Raw genomic sequence first — 20752 nt, 5'->3', positions numbered from 1 at the left:
TGGCTAGCCCGAGACTCGAACCCATAACCTTAGGTTTAGAAGTCAGACTCTATAACCATTATGCCATATCACACCAACATATTTGAGGTTATTTTCCAGCAGAAATTAAATTTTACTAGATTTTTTTATCCTAATCAGGGTCATGTTGGATAAAGAATTTATCCCTAGTGCAAAACCCACATTGGCACCTTTAGATTAGCCGAACCACCTACCAGCACCATATGGGAGGAAACCACAGAACTCAGTGGAAACCTATACCTAAAATATAAAAAATAAAATAAAAAATACAGGTCTTTGGATTAAATCAGGAGGTCTCAATCTGTGGCTTTTCAATCCCCCCTGAGGACACCATGTGGTGAAGAGAGTTATCTGCATGCTAATTCTTAGACGTTGACTAATTTATGTTAAGTCCACATTGTTTCTGTTTGGTTTTATTAATAAGAGGATTAGTCACAAATATATTTTCTTCTTCCTGTTCTTTCTTTTTTTTTTTGTCCAAATTCAAACTATGCCGTTTCAAAAGCAGACGATCACTAGGACTCATTATCAAGATTGTATTATTACTACATGATTACCAAAACAATTTTGACTATAAAGTGTTTATGTACGTGTTATGCAACGACGGGGCCGTGATTTCACCGACAGGTGAACGAAATGACGAAGCAACATCTGAAACGAGAAGCTCTCGGTTCCATCCAAATTAGGCACATTGTCGTAAACTACACACCCACAAGACAGAAGATGCGAGAGTTGCTTGCTAGCATGACTGTAACCTTGATCATTTGTATAGTCTTTTCATTTAATAGACATAAAAACATACAGTGCGCCAGGCAACAAGATGAAAGCTATATATTTATTTGTTATAAAAGCCTGCAAATTGACTTTTGGAAAGAGATGTACCACATGACAAAGACGGAGCTCAGTAGATCAATGACTGTTGTTTCATTGGGAAAACAGCAGCTCAGTAATACAAAGAACTGTGAAGCTGCAACACTCAATTTCTTCTCATACTGCCAGTGGGACTGCTGGCCTGATAGCAACAACTGTGTACTTCAATCCGTTAATTGAACAATGAACGGCTGTTGTTCAAACATCGACTAAGCATTGTGCACTGGAGAGTAAGAAGACTCCCTGAATAAAGTGTAGTTGTCGATAATAGGTTATCCTTAATAATAACTAGTCCTTCACTAGTCAGTAAAAGGCCCCTTGGCCCATTTTCAGCAGAGCTTATGAAATATTCATGAGAGTTATTGGCACTGAGTTCCATTTTCTCACTACAAAATTTTACTGGGCGTATTTTATTAAGCGGTTTTATTTGCCCGTGCTGCTGGACCGAAACCGTCCTGCAGTCAGCAGCAGTATTTCTGTCCTAATTGGCCAGAACTCTGGTGAGTTTCACTGTAATGGAGTGAGTTAGTATAATACTTGTTGCATGACACAGCAAAAATGATTCATTCGGTCATTAGGGAATTATTGCAGTGGCTTGAAAAAGCAGTTCAAGGCCTGAAATAGGCATCATGTGAAGGGTCTGTTTTTCTATGATTTCTGCTGTGGTGGAAAATCAAAAACACACATGCTAATACAATGAGACTCCAACAGAAGCCATGGGCTTGTTCTTTTTGTCACTTAAACCATATCTTAGAGAAAAAGAAAGAGGGAGTGTACTCTCATTCACATTGTTCCTTTCACTGTGTTTCTCTCTTTTTTCTTTCTATCTCGGAATATCAGCGGATGATAGATCTACCGTTACTGGTCTTTTGTTGAAGTGATGAACTGAATGGATAATGATCGCTTCTGCTCTGACACACACAAGACGAGATGCCGCTGAATCGATCCGGTCTTATTGCCAAATAAATGAATAAATGGGTGAATATAGAAATAAATATAGACACGCGTTAGATAGACGGATGGGTAGATCATCTGTATGGACTGCACAGACCCACATAAAACACACCCTGACACATCAAACTGTTTACATGCTGTTTTGCACACTTTTTTGCTGTTTTGCACAAACTGTCCAACATTTAGCCGTTTTTGCTCATATTGTACAATATCTCAACCATTCTGCACATTCTGTGTATTGTACTTTTTGTACTTTTTGGATTGTCTTGTAACTTTTTGTCTAAACTGTCTTGTGTCCTGCACTGTCTCGTCTGTCTTGTTTTTCTTGTCCTGCACAGGTGCACTTTATGTGGCTAAGACTACCTACATGTCCGTAGCCCTGTCTTTGTTTTATGTACAGTAGCACCATGATCCTGGAGAAACGTTGTCTCATTTCACTGTGTACTGCAACAGCTATATATGGTTGAAATGACAATAAAAGCTTCCAAACTCCCAGGTAAGTAAAAGACAGGAATAAAAAGATTGAGAGTTACTTGTGCTAGTTATAAGGTTATCGAAGTTAATATGATTTGCCAGGAAAATAAAAGACAACATAAAGTGTCTTGGTAATGTTTTGGACCACAGAACAAGCTACAAAAACCACTTCGATATATATATATTTTTTTGTTCTTGCAGACTTTCTAACACACCAGTCCATAATCAAGCATAGATATTCAGTCGGGTTGAGCACGAAGGCCTCCATTTACTGTCCATGATTTATCAGAGTACTTGTGCCATGATGGGAGTCATCCCGAGTGACATCACTCCAACCAGGATGAGAAATGTTTCATCACAGGATTTGCAATGATTTGCATTGATGCATCTCTGTACGGGAAAAATTTATAAAGGTCTTCTGCCACTCGTCTAAGGGTTCCCCATAAAAACCACCTGGAGAACATTTTAAAGTGCCTTGTGAAACCTTGTACCTAGACATCATAGAATTATGGATTGGAGATTTGTTCAAAATCTAGCAATGTCTATATTATTATATTTGCAAAAAAATAAAAACAAATATGAAGAGAAGATAATACAGTAATAATAATAATAATTAGGGTGAGAATTTAATCCAGAATCCAGACACTCATTACAGGCCATAGGAAGTGTCTAAAGGCTGTTATTTCAGGCTAAAGGAGGCTCTACTAAATATTGGTGATTTTTCTGTTGGGGTGCCCAAATTTATACACCTGTCTAATTTCATTTTGATGCATATTGCACATTTTCTGTTAAATATTACTGCGTCCTTCAGTTATTTGATAGCTCAAAATAAAATTGCTGATCAAAAATACCCAAATATTTATAAATGATAATCATGGAAATGGTCGGGGGTGCCAAAACTTTTGCATATGACTGTATAAAAGAAATCCCTTACAGGGGTTTTCCCTTTAACAAGAAATTCTGAGAAGCTATTTCCAAAAAAAATAATCCCATAAAAGATCCAAATGACCCGAAGTGTAAGAGTAAGCTGACTCCTCGGGGTATATGGCATTCTCGGTCCATTGGCCAACAACTCTTTCTAAGGCTACATTCCCAGCAGGGCGATCAAAACCAGGGGTGTTGATTGTTGTGTGCAGGGAGTGTGTGGGCATGCAGCATGGTGGCTGAATTATGTTCACTAGCTCTGAGGCCCATGTTCCTCTTCCCCTGGTAAAATCCAATAACGCTGAGGATTAGGCTGGAGATGGATGGCACACTCGGTGCTAGCTGACTGATCCCTCTCATCGGCTTCCAGAGAAATATGTGCTCTGTGGCTCTCATCGTACATGAACTGGCCAGATTTGCAGTCACCATCAGCCTCTTTCTTCTCTTGCTTCTCGCTGGTTCTTCTTTGAATATTTTCTTCTTGGTTTTACTTTCCTGTGTAAACTAAGGGCTTGATTAAGAGTTTGAATGTTTTAAACGCCAGAGGTTTTTGGTGGCATTGGCTTAGTGTTTACCCCTTCCGATCACCCATGACCTCTTGCCTCAATCGGTTATGCTGTGTCTCTGATATGAAAAGCAAACTTTGACTGACCCTGAGATCACACAGGCAAATGACAAAGCAACAGACAACCATTCAACTGTAAACTAAGTATTCTGTCTCCGAAAAGCTTGGATAACTTTCTTTGTTTCTATGCCGACTTTCATTGTCTTTGAATTGCATTCATGAATTGTTTAGAGTGAAATTTTCACAGATCGAACCTGAACCGTATTACTTTTTCAAACACAACGACCAAATATTAAGATTTTAGATTTTAAGCATACCGCATAAGCCACTGATTCATATAAACTCGATTCAATCAGAACAAAACAATTTGTGAAAGCCTGCTACAAAGTCTGGACAATGTACACCGAATTATATTCCATGGTCCTAACAAACCATGTTGCTGTCTAATTGATACTCGATTTCCCAATAAAGTGTAACACTATAAATATAATGTGAAACCATATTTTACACAGAGTAGAGTAGAGGCCTTTATGACTGTCCTGGCTCTCCACTGTAATTTGCATGGATTTGACAAACCGGGCAAGTCTTATACCCTCCTCACATCTGTTTAAGGTGGTTAAGGTGTTGGAACTACTGATCGGAAGGTCATGGGTTTGAATCCAAAGTCCACAAAGCTGCCACTGCTGGCCCTTAAACCTCAATTGCTCAGTTGTATAAATTGAAATAAAAATGTAAGTCACTCTTGGGTGTCTTCTAAATGCCAGAAATGTAATGTAATGTAAATGTTTAATATGATTGATTTCAAGTGCATCATTCTAGATAGTTAAAAAGCTTAGCATTATGCTGTTCACTGTGTTATATTACATGTATATCGGACAAACGTTTTTTTAATGAATTAAGCTAATTACAGTAAGTGTTGAAGTGAGTTGACACTTTTGTTTATACAGTTTGTGTGTGCTATTGGTCAGATTTAGTGGCCTATCCATGCCAAAGAGATGAGATGAGATGAGATGAGATAAGATGAGATGAGATGAGATGAGATGAGATGAGATGAGATGAGATGAGATTCATTCATTCATTTTCTACCACTTATCCAAACTTCTCGGGTCACGGGGAGCCTGTGCCTATCTCAGGCGTCATCGGGCATCAAGGCAGGATACACCCTGGACGGAGTGCCAACCCATCACAGGGCACACACACACTCTCATACTATGGACAATTTTTCCAGAGATGCCAATCAACCTACCATGCATGTCTTTGGACCAGGGGAGGAAACCAGAGTACCCGGAGGAAACCCCCGAAGCACGGGGAGAACATGCAAACTCCACACACACAAGGTGGAGGCGGGAATTGAACCCCCAATACTGGAGGTGTGAGGTGAACGTGCTAACCACTAAGCCACCATGCCCCTCTGAGATGAGATGAGATGAGATGAGATGAGATGAGATGAGATGATGAAATAGATATTATAAGACTGCAGTGTCTGATGGATGCCTACAACATCCTACCTTATAATTTCACTCAGGTAAACTCATAATATAAGCTAATACATTAAGAGTGAGAGAGAACAGGTAGAAGGGGTGAGAGGGTGAAAACTACCAGCCAAATGTGTTGGTGGGCAAAAGGAGAAAGCAAGAAAAGTCAACCTGGGTGAGTAATCCCAGTACCTTTATTTTCTGCCCCAGCAACACATAGTGGTGCAGAAACCTCTGACAAGATACAATGCAAACTGAACAAGTCAGTGAAAGGTGGATGTGATGGGAAAAGTCAAACTTGGGCAACTGCTAAAAAAAAAAGAACCCTGGACCTCCAGACACCCAACTTCAATCTTAGATAGGAAAGAACCTGAGCAAAGATGATACAATCACTGAGCCTAGTTGAAGAAACATCCTGACAGGGAGTCCAACCAGACAGCGCTACATTCACACCCTATGAGTAACCCAAAAAGAAGCACTCCTACATACCAGAAAAAGCCAAAAAAAAAAAAAATGATAGAAATGAAAGACACGAAGACCTACAACGTAAAGACTGTAAAAATAGGGGATGACGATATGCCACAAAAGGGGGTAAAGTAAATGAGACAAAAGTAGCAACAAAGTAGAGGACACTGAGCTTCCAAAAACAGGAAACAAAATGAACGGATAAAGTGCAGTGGCCGTGCAGTGCAGTGGAGTGGAGTGGAATGGGGTGGATGGAGAGAAAATAGCAGTAACAGAGCTAAATGACATTGGAAATGAAATGGAAATAAATGCTAAATGGAGAACATTTTTAGAAGGGCATTTGAATGCAAAAACAGAGATGGTTTAGAATGACCACCCCCTTCTATCGCATCGCACCACCTTCATGATGCCCAAACAGTCTCTGGGCTGCTCATACAGTATACTGAATAAGTAATCTTCACATAATCATGCATGCTGAACAAACCGACATATTACAGTAGGACACAAAGTCTGAGAAGGGAGCTTTAACTTTTCTTTAAGAAAAGAATTATGTCCAAAAACACATTGCAAATAAATGAGCTTAACATACAGAGGAGCCTCCTGTTCTTCAAACCTTATTAGGAAATATTTACGGGAGAATATATTGAACATATACGGTATATTAAATGTGAAGGGAGAGACGTACAGTAGCTTGAAAGACAGAGAGAGGAAGATAAACACATTGAGGGAATTCAATCCATATGTATTACCGTAGGATTAAACCAATTTGGCTAATTTGGCTGTTCCCCAGAAATCTGTCAGATCCTGCTCTATTGATAATCCATACAGTTTCCGGACGACAGATTCAGTAAGAATTTCTAGTAATATTAGTTAAGATGAGTAAAATAAAGAATTTGGAAATGAAGTGGGGTTTTTTTTTCCTATTAAAAAAAATCGAATGCGACAAATTTGTGTCTTTAAAAATTAAAAAGGCCTTGGTTATGAAGAATTATTTATCCTTATGGAGGTTATGGAGTTATTATTTATGATCTTGAATAAATTCTTAAATCTATCCATATATACTGTATATAAGCAACAAGCATAAAATGAACAGATCAAGAGGGAAAAAAAAGATCCGGAGGAAAAAATGTAATAAATAAATAAATAAATAAATAAATAAATAAATAAATAAATAAATAAATAAATAAATATTTTATTTTTTCCCCTCTGGATCTGGCTAATTTTATGGATATTAAGATAGCTTATTTTATTAATTAGCTATTCATTTATATTATTGTGACCAGGTTGAAAAAATGTTTATAATTTTTAAAAAAATAAACTTTTAAAACATCGCTGTTGTGATTTCCCTCAGTTTTTTTTTTTTAATAACCAAGAAAAGTTTGTAATGAATGAACCTTTTCTTACTCCTTTGGTTAATAAAAATCATTCATCTGATACTTTGTTAGTGTTTTATGTAACAGGCACCGCGAGTCATATCTAACATCAAAACAAGCAAAATATAGATCTTTTTTTGGGGAGAAGTAAAAGTTCAGTTCTTCTAAAAATGAAGAAAACAAAATGTGGCCATGTTTATGCCAATTAGCCTTATTAGCTGATACATTTACAGATGGTATTCCTACATGTTTGGTCTGTTATAAACTACAATTTTCTCCTTATTGATCATGAACTGTACTATTCAGGAGTGTTGACGCGGAAACATCTAGGATAAAATATACATTCTGTAAATAAAAGTTATTATAAAGAGCAATGTGACTATCTAGAAGTTTAAGTGGTTAGACATGGACGAGCAAGATATAAACGCATTCCTATCTTCTTTTCTACTTATTTTACTCTCTGACGCGCACACACACACCACACACACACACACACACACACACACACACACACACACACACACACACGCACACACAAATGCATGCTGTGCTCATAATGTGACCAGTGACCACAGCACACCAAATATAATAATAATGTGTCTGCAGAGAGCCTCGCAGTGAGTCGTGACTGAAGGAGACAGTGATAAAAAAAGGACAAAGATGAAATACAGTATGTGCGTGTGTGTGTGAGTGTGTGTGTGTGAGAAAGAGAGAGAGAGAGAGAGAGAGAGAGAGAGAGAGAGAGAGAGAGAGAGAGAGAGAGAGAGAGAGAGACCATCAACTCTTGGTTTATGTCCAGTATCTTCTGCTGTTCCAATTTTAATCATATGGACACACCCTTTGCAGACAGAGAAAGACACACACACACACACACACACACACACACACACACACACACACACACACACACACACACACACACACACACACACACACCATTAATCACCTTGTGTCACCGGCCTAAAAAAGAACGTCCAAGAGCTTTAATTCTTAAACAGACTTGGTCCTTGGGGTCTGACAGCGCTCTCTGTCTCTGCCTCTGGTTTACTGTATCTTATATTACACTGTCCAGAGATGAAGCTGTTGTGATGCAACAGGCGAAGGAGGCGCAGTGACAGTCGCTTAGTAATTTACACGAGTGGCTCTTCCCCTGCTGATCTGAATATTGCATCTCCACAGTACCTTCATCTGTAGATGAGTACCTACGCTGGGCTCGCACAGTGATGTCTCATGCTCAATGTAGAGATTTTGTGGAGACAGGCCAAGACAAATGTAGAGTGAGAGAAGAAGTGATCGGACACATTAGTACAGTAGATGCTTGATAGTTGTTACTTGGTGGTATCTTTAAAAAGGGAAAAAAAATCTGTGATGTGTTCTATACAGATCCATGAGAAAAAATATTGCTAGATCTGCTTTCTAAAAAGAGAGACAAAGTCACAGACAGACAGACGGAGATGTGTAGAACTTCAGATACGCATCCTTTATGTCCTTCTCTGTCCTCTATCTTCCTCTAGCTCCTTAAGATCTAACCATCCTTAAGATGCTTTAACTATTCTGCAGAAAGCAAATATTGCAGTTTAAATTTTAACTTAAACAGACAAGCCGCAGCTTTTTCAGCCCAAGCATCAGTTATCTCTGTCAATCTCTGTATGCGGGTTGCAGATTCAACTGTAATCCACCGATATGTCAAAGGACCATCACACACTACTCTGAGGTGGCTGAGCTATACAAGTGAGTTGACTTGACTTCATTTGAGAACTCTTGCCATGGTCCTTGAAGTGGAACATGAGGACCCTGATGGTGTGTGTGTGTGTGTGTGTGAGAGAGAGAGAGAGAGAGAGAGAGAGAGAGAGAGAGAGAGAGAGAGAGAGAGAGAGAGAGAGAGAGAGAGAGAGAGGGATGGATAAATGGACCATGATATTTAAACCTGCCATTCATTGAAACACATGCCATTCCCTTCTGTCTCACTACTGAATAGTCTTCAACACTAATGATGTACTTTATGGCCTTCAGCATCGAAACAGCATCCATGATTTTTCATGATTTCCACCAAGTCGAAGTCATGGCCTAATGGTTAGAGAGTCTGACTCCTAACCCTAAGGTTGTGGGTTCGGGTCTCGGGCCGGCCGCGACTGAGGTGCTCTTGATGTACTTTATGGCCATCAGCATCGAAACAGCATCCAATAGATTTCTCATGATTTCCACAACCCCAATCTGAAGGGTGTTTTGAAGAACTGTGTTTTTTTTGTTTGTTTGTTTGTTTTTTGTACCTCTTTGTTAATGTTTTCTTTCATGGCATCGTTTCTGCTGGTCATGTGTTTAAGTGCGTCTGTAATTTTACAGCGATCTGTATAATAATATGACAAAATGGGAATAGCTAAACATCAGAACACTCATGGATCCAGGAACGATTACTAACACTATGCTTAAAAAAAATAAAAGTAAATAAGAAAAAAATCTGTATATGAAGAAACTTCTTTTTCATCATTTTCAGTTGCCAAACAGAAAGAGTGTGAGAGCTGGAACCCTGCTGTCATGGTGTTTTGGACACAACTGGTCATTTAAAATACTAAGAGACCTGGTGGACCTAGTGCTTTATAGTAATATTTTATTTTTATTCATTTGTTTTTTTAATTTACGATGTATTTTTACTTCCCTATGTGTAGAGGATTTAACAGAAGTGGCAGAATGAGAATGACAAAGAGAGAAAAAGAGCCTTAAAGAAAATACAAATGGCCACAAGTCAATGATAGACTATTCGGAATGGTCTTTAAAGAATAATGGGATGACAGGAAGAAAAGGAGGAGAAAAAAAAAGTATAGAAGAAGGATGACGTTAATAAGGCCGTTGTTGCAGCAAAGGAACGACAAAACAGGCAGAAAAACAGGCAGAAAAAATACAGGAGAGGGAGATTAGAAAGAGTGAGACACACAAAAACACAGAAAGAGAGAGAGAGAGAGAAAGAGAGAGAGAGAGAGAGAGAGAGAGAGAGAGAGAGAGAGAGAGAGAGAGAGAGAGAGAGATTGGCACTAGTAACCCCCCGTTAGGATCAGTAAAACACCGACAGCGACCCGTTACTTCCCTGCTGTTTCCATGAAAGCAGCTCAGCAAGCAGTTTGAAAAGCATGTTCACACACATAGACACAAGAAAGAACACACAACACATGGAACAACACACACACACACACACACACACACACACAACTGATACTAAGACATACAGACAGGATAAATAGATACAATCTTATGGAATTGAATAACTGAAGGTGATTTGATCCCCCTTGGACTATATAGTATAGAAATAAAACCAGAGAACCCAAAAGAAACCCATGCAAGAACATACGTAGGAAAAACTCTACACCTAAACATTCGTACGGTTGTCCAATCATGTGGCAGCAGTGCAGAGCTTAAAATCATGCAAATACAGGTCGAAGGCTTTAATGCATCTTCCTAAGGGCAGTGCTGGCTCCAATTTCATGGTAGTGGTACCTCTGGGTTGTTGATAAGGAGGTCAGGGGTTTAAGCTCCCGCGGCTTCACATTTACACAGCTGTCCGATCATGTGGCAAGTGCTCCAGCATCACCAAGTTGCCACGTTTGGGCCATTGAGCAAGGCTCAAGGCTCTTAATTCTCTGTGGAATTAAAGTGAAAGTGAAGTGACGTGACATACAGCTAAGTACTGTGACCGATACTCAGAATTCGTTCTCTGCATTTAACCTATCCAAAGTGCACACACACACACACCGTGAACACATACTGCGGCGCCCAGGGAGCAGTTGGGGTGTTCGATGCCTTGCTCAAGGGCACCTTGAGATTCGAACCCACAACATTTCCGGCATTTAGCAGACACCCTTATACAGAGTGACTTACAACTGAGGGTTAAGGGCCTTGTTCAGAGGCCCAGCAGTGGCAGCTTGGTGGACCCGGGGTTCAAACCCATGACCTACCGATCAGTAGCCCAACACCTTAACCACTGAGCTACCACAACCTTAGTGTTCGGAGTCAAACTCTCAAACCATTAGGTCACGACTTCCCGTTTTCGCATATCCCAGGCTATTATGAGCCTGGGGTCAGCGCGCAGGGTCAGCCATCGTGCGGCACCCATGGAGCAGGTGCATGGAGCATTCTGGAACATGTGTGAGATAGGCTTCTGACTTTCTGTGAAGGGTTGAGGTAATGCCATAGAGTACAACGACTTCGCAAACAACTGTGTGCTTCCATGTTTGTGGCAACAGTTTGAGGAAAGCCAACATATCTCTGCTATGCTCAGGTGTCAAGATATTGGCCTCATAGGGTACATGATCCGCTCGTCCCTGGCACCTTGTGCTAATTCATATCCTAGATCCATTTACATCAAATCTAACCATACGAATATAGATTGCTTAAAAACTTTTGATTGGCAGCGTGTCCCAAGACAGCATGTAGACAAATGGATATGGTGCTGATGGAATGCAAAAGACAGAGCAGTAATGAAACAGTGTAGCCTCCTGGTGGGTTCCACCTCTCCTCCATTCGGCCCCTACTGAATCCCTCGTTCCCCTTCATCTATATCTCCAGAATCACTGTGTGAAAAGCCTGGACCCTTATCTCAGCTCCGACCCTGCACACCTGCGGGGCTGATGAGGGAAACTTTCTGCTCCACTTCCTCCTGTATCGCCTCCATCCATCAATTCATCTCTCTCTCTCTCTCTCTCTCTCTCTCTCTCTCTCTCTCTCTCTCTCACACACACACACACACACACACACACACACACACACACACAGTCTCTTCACGCACAAACACATATTCTCTCTCTTTCTATTGATTCAGAGTTAGTGTAGCTTTCTCTCACATAGCACAATGGTAATGCAGAATGTCTTGCCATCTCTCTACCATTGCATAATTACACCTAAGAATTAGTCATAGAACAGAATATGCCTTATGAAAAACAAATAAACAAATAAACTCCTTTCAAGCAGCACACCCGAGAGGTTGTGCTAGTGTTCACTAATCAGCTCTTCTTGCTGACTGTATCTTTTACATAGCCGTGATGCTACCATTTCAAAGGACACAGTAACAAGCTGTACTGTACGAAGGACTGGTCATCATTCATATAGTCTGAGTATAAATAAGAGTACAGGAGCCTCGAAGGGTGCCTATGTTCGTGCTTATGTTCTTTTTACCACATAATCTCCTAATTTTAAAACCAGTACACAACATCGATGGGTGAATTTTATGGCAATGCATACTAGTATAAAGAAAAAACATGCACTTTGTGGTTACTTTCTGGTATTCTCACCATGTAAACATGAACTCTTTGCGAAGTCTTGCCACACAATGAGCTGAGTAACTTGAGTATTCATTGGCTGACTCGGGCTGTATTGGACTTTTTTTGGAATTTTTTGGAGTTAAATTGAATATCGAATTGAGATCTGCATTAATAACCTATGCTTATGGATCCGCCACTGAGTGTCACACACCTCAAATATTAATGAACACAAACTGGACACAAAAGTTAACAATTAACCCCAAGAAAGATAATAGAACAAATTAAAATTGAATCATAACATTGAATGATAACATTGTAACCACATGTAGTAGGTTAAAAAGCTAATGAACTGTTATACTTACATTTTAGCCGTTAGTGCAGAGAGAAAAGTGTACTTTACCCTCAGTGTGTGTGTGTGTGTGTGATTGTGTGTATGTGTAAGTGTAAGTGTAAGTGTAGTAAAGGATATGGGCTGTCCACCATTCGGATGCACCAACTCCTTGGGCACGTCGTCTGTTTCAAGCAGAAGAAAACTACGGGTGCCAGCTCTGGATATGGCACCACTACAGCTCTTAGCTCACTGTTCGCATCACCACATTCCACTTCCTGCACCGTAGACCCCGCATCTTCTTGCTCCGCAAGCCCTACTTCTTCATCAATTGCTGCCTCCCATCCAGGAGATGGAACTGTCTCTGAACTGGAATCAGCTCCGGGGGAGGACACACCCACCACCGAGGGTCGCTCCACCTCGGTCATCATAGCTGTTAAAGCTTATGCTGTGAGAGAGAGAAAAAGAAGAAAAAGATTAGTATTATACAAGTAAAGCATTTTCACCACCACAGTCCAGAGATTTTAAAGAATAAGCCCTGAGTGTGGACTTAAGTCTTTAGTCCAAGGTTCAAACCTTTTTTTTTAAGTAAAAAAACATGCAACCTGTGATGCCTCCTTGAGAATACAGTATATATACAGTAATTACTCCTACAGTAATTACTGTATATATAAATCACTAAGAGCACCTTTAAGAGTAAAAGCCATATACCTGTACCGTCAATACAATACAATATAATACAATACATATTACAATCACACCCCCAGTGTCACCCATATGAGGATGGGTTCCCCCTTGAGTCCGGTTCCTCTCAAGGTTTCTTCCTTTACCAATTTAAGGGAGTTTTTCCTTGCCACTGCTGCCTGAGTCACCTCAGACTTGCTCATAGGGGGAATAAATACATACACATTGTGAACTATATATATATATATATATATATATATATATAATCTAGAATTTTTATTCTGTCAATTCTTTTACTTTTATTATTTGTTATTTTCTTTATCATTAATTATGTTTACCTTCTGCTCTATGTTTATGTTCTGTAAAGCTGCTTTGAGACAATGTCTATTGTAAAAAGCGCTATACAAATAAACTTGAATTGAATTGAAACTTGAATTAATAGAATACTGTGATTTCCTTTACAGACTTGCACAAGTAATGTCAGTCCTGATGTTACTGAAAATCTATCAACTCTTTCTGAAAATCAGAATCAAGAATTCAACAGCGATGTCGTATAATTCCTTATACAGTATATATACTCAGGTTGAAACGTGTGACGTAGATCAATCAGACGCAGGATGCTGATGTATTAGCTTAGCTAACAAAAAGCAGCAACAGTTTTTCATCAAAACACTGATAAAAATAGAGCGAAATCAGATTTTTAGCACCCATTAAATACAGAGAATATTTACAAACCTTTTGTGAAGCTGAAATTGGTTAAATTTGTACCGTTGTGCGTTGTGTTTACTTGGGTGAGTTCTGCACCAGTGCTTCTGAATTACGTTTTGTAGCTCAGCTGTACAGTTGAATTATCTGCTATTGTGCTACATGTGACAGGGTTTTTGTTCTTTTTCAGGCAGGTAGATTTTAAGATTTGCTTCCATGAAAGAAATCTCTTTAAGTGATAAAAGACTATGTTCAGATCGCAGAAATTGTGGTTTTATATTCAGGTATATTGTTGGTCACTGATAGTTCAGACTGTTTATTAGAAATCATAGATATAATTTATTTAAAGTTCACAAGCAAGAGTTAATAAATGATATAGATCTGAGTTTGGGCCTGTGGTACGGTTCATTATTGATATCATATATCGCATAATACTTCGACCTTTGACGTAACAGCATTACAACCGCTAATTATGCGACATAATATGGATTATCTACCATATGACCCTTATTTATGTGACACCGTATGGGCTGTCGAGAGCTAAAAATTGAATATCTGTCGTTAGCTTGACAGTGAAACTATTAGGCCTGAACGATTTATTTGATCAGATATGGAGACAAATCTGTGGGTTGTTTCATTATGTGTATTTGTCACAAATCACCTCAGAGCGTCAGGAAAACCTGTGCTCTCATTATGTTTATTTTCACTTACTGGTCCTGGTTGTGTCCCACAATCTGTTTTGACTCTGATGTGTTGTAAAAGTTTGTTATTATTTTGTCTGTTTATAATTTGTTGTGTTTTAAGCTGCCTTCAATCCCTGTCAGAAATCTTATACATTAACAAATATTAACACACATGAACTCCAGGACAACTATGGAAATATTAAAGAAAAACACACCATTTCATAACCACCAAAACTCTGAGGATGACCTTAGTACATTGGCGCTAGTACTTTATATTGAGCCAAGTTTTTTTTTCCTTGTCATGTTCCTCGTTGTTCCAGTACAACTTTCTAGTTCCATAATCAAGCACGTTTTAACCTGTCACCCAAGACAAAGATTCTTGGATTTCCTTCAATAAACACCAAACTTTCCTCACCATAAGCTACGGTTATAACGTTAGGCTAAAATCTACACTGAATCTACAGACTGGGCTAGAAAGCAATTAGCCCTAGCCTTTCTTCTTGCACACTGTTCTGTGTATTTATTCTTACACTCATCAATCATCAACAGTGCTGTTGTGTTTGGTTTTGATGAAAATCCACTTTACTAATCCACTTTACGAGGCTTTGCCGAAAAAGAAACCTTACATTGATACCTTTTCATCTTTGAAAGCCATGTTTATACCAGCCGCCTCTGGAAAAATGAAAGAAATGCTATATAATGAGATGCAGCCTATAAATGATTTCTCCAGCCTGGAAGCAGAGTGGTGTACTAAATCCTATGAGTGTGTGCTTAAAGCTTATAGACCTACACTAAGGGCCTTTAATCTATTTACATTAATTCCACACTTTCTATGCAAAGTGTGTATGTGTGTGTGTCACTGTAAACAGTCTTTCAACCCTGGCATGATTAGCTTAGCTTAGTATTAGCATCTCCCGGGAGGCTTTGGTGAGTATGCCTAAAGCTTACACACTAACACAAAGTTTGCTCACACACACAGACACAATGTACCACACCAAGTCTAGAGAGACTCCATGATCTTTCACCCTTCATTACTCCTTGACAGGCAGCCTAGAATTCAAGTGGCAGCTAGTGAGGACTGACACACAGCCATCTGCTGTCTGTTGTTAAAAGCTTCATCACGGCTCATGGAACAGCTAAAGGCCTCGGCTGCTCACACGCTGCTGTTAATGTTTGCAGACGCCTCCACACTGGACCTTCGTCCTTATCATCCATTCAGCTGAGCCAACTTTAAAGGGATTAACTACAAAGCTTACAATACATAGGATTAACAGGATTCTTTTTATTCAGGTGTTACCTGATGAATATTCAAGTGTTAATTGGTTAGAGGTTTGCTGCTGGTTTTGTGAAGATTTGTAGTAGGTGCACACACTCACGGACCTGTATCTGTAGACTATAGAGTGTCTAAATGAGTTATAGGTAGAATTACATCTCACTGACTCACACACACACACACACACACACACACACACACACACACACACACACACACACACACACACACACACACACACACAAACATTAACTTATACTAATCCTTTGTATATTTTGGGTCCTTTTAAGCCCCAAAACACACAAACTCACAAGGACGGTCCTCAGATTTACATATTTTACAACACATATTACTGTATTATTCTTCTGAAGAGCTTCTACTGATTCAAATGTGAACTTCAACAAGTAAAACTTTTTCACAACAGGCAAATCTCAAACTGCAGGATAAGTACAGTAGTACCAAATGGAAGGAGTCTCCAGTGTCAGTGCTTTGGAAGAGTCAACAAGTTTCCAAGGCTTTCTGGTTTCTCGCTGCCTTTTTTTGTCTGTCATTGCATCATTATTGATCAGTTATATTTTATCAATAAGCCATGATTGATTTGAAGTTCTTTATTCAAAACCAAAATGATTTAATTGCTAAGTATTTTTTGGAGGACGAAAAAGGTTGCTAACAACTCAGTATATGTGTTTAAAGAGTTACTTCATGACAATTATTATGTTTATATGTGTTACTGTGTGTGTGTGTGTGTGTGTGTGTGTGTGTGTGTGTGTGTGTGTGTGTGTGTGTGTGTGTGTGTGTGTGTGTGTGTGTGTGATCACTCATCAGTTGTTTCATATCCAGCCTATCCAATCAAGGTTCTATCAAGTGTTAAACATCTCCTAAACAAAAGTGACACTTTCATTAAAAGCTGAAATTAATCAAGCGAGCACGTGATGAGTTTAATCTAATTACATCTATGCTGTTAGCCAATCAAACGCTGAGGAAGCAGCGATGTCAGCAGGAAGTCTTGCTGGCTTCATTTACCTGTAGCAGAAATTAGATTTGGGTTTCATGGGCACTCTCTCTAACACACACTCACACACACACACACACACACACACACACACACACACACACACACACACACACACACACACACACACACACACACACATGTAACGTCTGTCTCACACAGTTTTAGTTATTCAGCAAGAGGATGCACCCAGCAGTGATCATAACTATTCAGATTGCTCATTTTCTCACTCTTTAACCCTTTTGTGTCAGTGCCGGACAGATTTACAGCATATTTTTGAGAATCTGTACAAATTGCAGAAAAAGTTGGCGTTATTGATTAATTCCTACAGTTATCTCAGTGACCAACAGAAATATTGATTATTGATTATTTTTCCATAATAGCATGCCTCTACATGTTTGATTCATTATATATTTTCTATGTATGTTATGTATTAAACTAGAGATTGCAGAAATAGTATTAAAAACGTTTTTAAAATTCATGTTTAAAAAATGTTTTTACAAAAATTGGAGAAAATTTCGAATTTTTTCTACATAAAATCTCAAATTAATTTAATCTTAAATTAATAAGTAATTTATTTATTTATTTATTTATGAACACCTTATTTTCATTTTCTTATAGTAAGAATAATTCTGTTTACATTTTGTAAAAAAAAAAAAAATAATAATAATAATATATAAAAATGTTCAACCGCCAATATTTTAGAAATTAATTTAAATGTTTGATTACATGTTTATGCACAAATTTAGAAACATTTGTGTGATGTACAATTTAATCAAATATTAAACCTTTTTTTTTCTTTCTCCTCATGAAATAATAGTGAAATGCAGCACACATTCCTTCCTGCCTCACTTGTGCACATTTCTCTCAAATAAGGTCAAGTAACAAAATTGTCATGTGTGTAAATAAGACCGAATATTCTAAAAATGCTTATGTTTGCCGTGTATAAGAAAGGATTAGTCAGTCTAGTGATATCACCCTTTTGCAGAGTTGGTGTGACGAGACTGCAGTCTTTATATCCTGTATAACACCACACACACACACACACACACACACACACACACACACACACACACACACACACACACACACACACACACACACACACACACACACACAGGTGAAGATGAATCACAGGGAGTTTATAATAGCTAACGGTTTGTTCTGATAAGTGAGTCTGCCCTGCAGTCCCAGCACTGCTACAAATCCTCTTATTGTCACATACACACACACACACACACACACACACACACACACACACACACACACACACACACACACACACACACACACACAGACACACACACAAAAAGAAAAGAAAACTGTTCACATGCTGATCCCATCGCAATGGTGTGCATTCACATACAGGTACTAAGAACCAGTGAAGAAGAAGAACAGGGGATGAAGATGAAGTGGGGACAAAGACAAACAAGGCATTGCTGTTTTGGTATTAAATATCAATCCCACCAGGTGAAAATAAGAGAAAACTGTGTGTCTACATGGCTTTGATAAACTGTACAGAACTATACTGTAGGTGCACTCACACTAGGCTTTCAACATGCACAATATCTTCAGATATGAACACCAACAGGATATGACATCAGGTCAGATTCTGACATATAAAACCAGACATTTCTCCATCTTGGTGTGTCAAGTAATTTAAATCGCAATAAGTTTTTTATATCTTTTTTTGTTGTTGTTGTTGTTGTTTGTTTTTTTCCAACAATGAGAATAGCTAATATCCACCCACAAAAGCTACCTACTTAACCATTCTCTGCTACATGCTAGCTTTTCTAGCATATTAGCAACGCAAGCTAACTGTACTAGCTATGTACACTCACCAGAGAAAGCAATGATTTTTGCTACCTTCTTCCAAGCTTTATTTGATTTCATAAATGTTATCGTATCGTCTCAGATTCCTGGTTTGATTCAGGTTCACTTTACATTATCTTGAAGATAATGAGATAAAAAAATCAACCCATTTGGTTACGAACAAAGGTCTCCTTATCAAGTAAGCTTTTTCTTTTAAGGTACAAAACTGCTCAGATTTGCATGAAATGATATGATAAAAATTTCCATCAGCTAGAAACATTGTTTGATCATTAACTTTCAGTAGAATGCAGAAATAAAATATGTGATATTTCTATTCCTGCCCACGGTTACATATCCCAGTGAGCAGATTTAAGGAAAAAAACCTTGGCTTTAATTAAGAGGATGCTTGCAATGGTTTCAAACTTGGCAAAAACTCTTTGCAAAAATGATTTTTAAAACTAAAGTACGGAAAGAAAGAAAAAAGACAATGTATTGCATTTTCATGAATTTCAAATTGAGGGCACGGTGGCTTAGTGGGTAGCACGTTCGCCTCACACCTCCAGGGTCAGGGTTCGATTCCCACCTCAGCCTTGTGTGTGTGGAGTTTGCATGTTCTCCCCGTGCATCGGGGGTTTCCTCCGGGTACTCCGGTTTCCTCCCCCAGTCCAAAGACATGCATGGTAGGTTGATTGGCATCTCTCTTCAAAACTGTGTGTGTGTGTGTGAGTGAATGAGAGTGTGTGTGCCCTGTGATGGGTTGGCACTCCGTCCAGGGTGTATCCTGCCTCGATGCCCGATGACGTCTGAGATAGGCACAGGCTCCCCGTGACCCGAGGTAAGCGGTAGAAAATGAGTGAGAGTGAATTTCAAATTCAGTGCCAAAGCACTTTTATTACTCTCACAGGAATCCTGGACTGGTGAAAGATTGCAAGATAATTTAATTGTTTATCATTGATTTCATGACTGGTTTTATATTAATGACACAATAGGATAATTAACCTGGTTAATTAAGAACTAATGAGTTCGGTGGTATTGATATCGGTTGTGCTGTAGGACTCGAGCCCGGTCTTAAGATGCTTTCCGTATACATCTAGAATTAATTATTGGTATTTTTATTGCTCCGGTGTTGGGCATTGGTCTTGGTCTGGATCTTGACCCAGTGTTTTTATACAGTATTGCATGACAAAAAGTACATAATGGCTGATCTTATCACATTCGTATAACGAAGACATCGAGAGAGCACGGAGCTAGACGTTTCTCAAAAGCCAAACCTAATCATTGTCCAAGGGCGTCGATTTGGGTAGGGACGGTAGGGACATGTCCCTACCAATATCCAGGGAACACTAAATTCTCCCTAGCAATAATTCGACCAAGCCTATGTATATTTATACATAACCACTGATATCCGTCTGTGTCTTGTGCTTTTTTACATTTATCCAGGAATCATTAAATAAGATGAAAATATTTTACAACGGCATTCTGTAAAAAAATAGCGCAACTTGTGGAACACAAACGATTAACAGATTTACCCCCTGCAATGAATCCCGTCTCTGTAACTCACCTCTCTAAAAGGATTGGCCCTTGCCTTTTTTGAGTCCTGCCTCTCTAACCCACGTCGCAGTTTGATTGGCTTTGTCTTTCTCGCTAATGTGTTGAGGTCGGCTGCAGCTATATTCCGTTGTATGAAGCAATATGTAACGTGATTATGCAGGCTATGTGTATGTGAGGAAGAAAGTATTCTTATAACAACAGTTTTATACACAAAATACGGGTAATGTTGTCCCCACCAATGTCAAATAAATTATGTCCCTACCAATGTCAAAATCAAACTTTCGCCATTGTCATTGTCTATAAACAAAATAAACCATGGACCAAAATATGTTCATCC

The 20752-nt window shown here is 38.9% G+C and overlaps 1 protein-coding gene across 2 annotated transcripts in view; it reads right to left on the bottom strand.

Moving 5' to 3' along the window:
* The window catches only part of cacna1ia (calcium voltage-gated channel subunit alpha1 Ia), a 203121-nt gene that overhangs the window by 137852 nt on the left and 44517 nt on the right, over positions 1–20752 (bottom strand). For both annotated transcript variants that reach the window (XM_047814307.1, XM_047814306.1), the window contains exon 2: positions 12837–13143. In XM_047814307.1, the coding sequence (XP_047670263.1) occupies positions 12837–13126 (290 nt within the window). In that variant the 5' untranslated portion in view covers positions 13127–13143. The remainder of the gene's footprint in view (positions 1–12836; positions 13144–20752) is intronic.

Source organism: Tachysurus fulvidraco, chromosome 5 (genome assembly GCF_022655615.1).
Source record: "Tachysurus fulvidraco isolate hzauxx_2018 chromosome 5, HZAU_PFXX_2.0, whole genome shotgun sequence".
In the NCBI taxonomy this organism is placed as follows: domain Eukaryota; kingdom Metazoa; phylum Chordata; class Actinopteri; order Siluriformes; family Bagridae; genus Tachysurus; species Tachysurus fulvidraco.
This window is presented reverse-complemented; position numbering and strand designations above follow the sequence as displayed.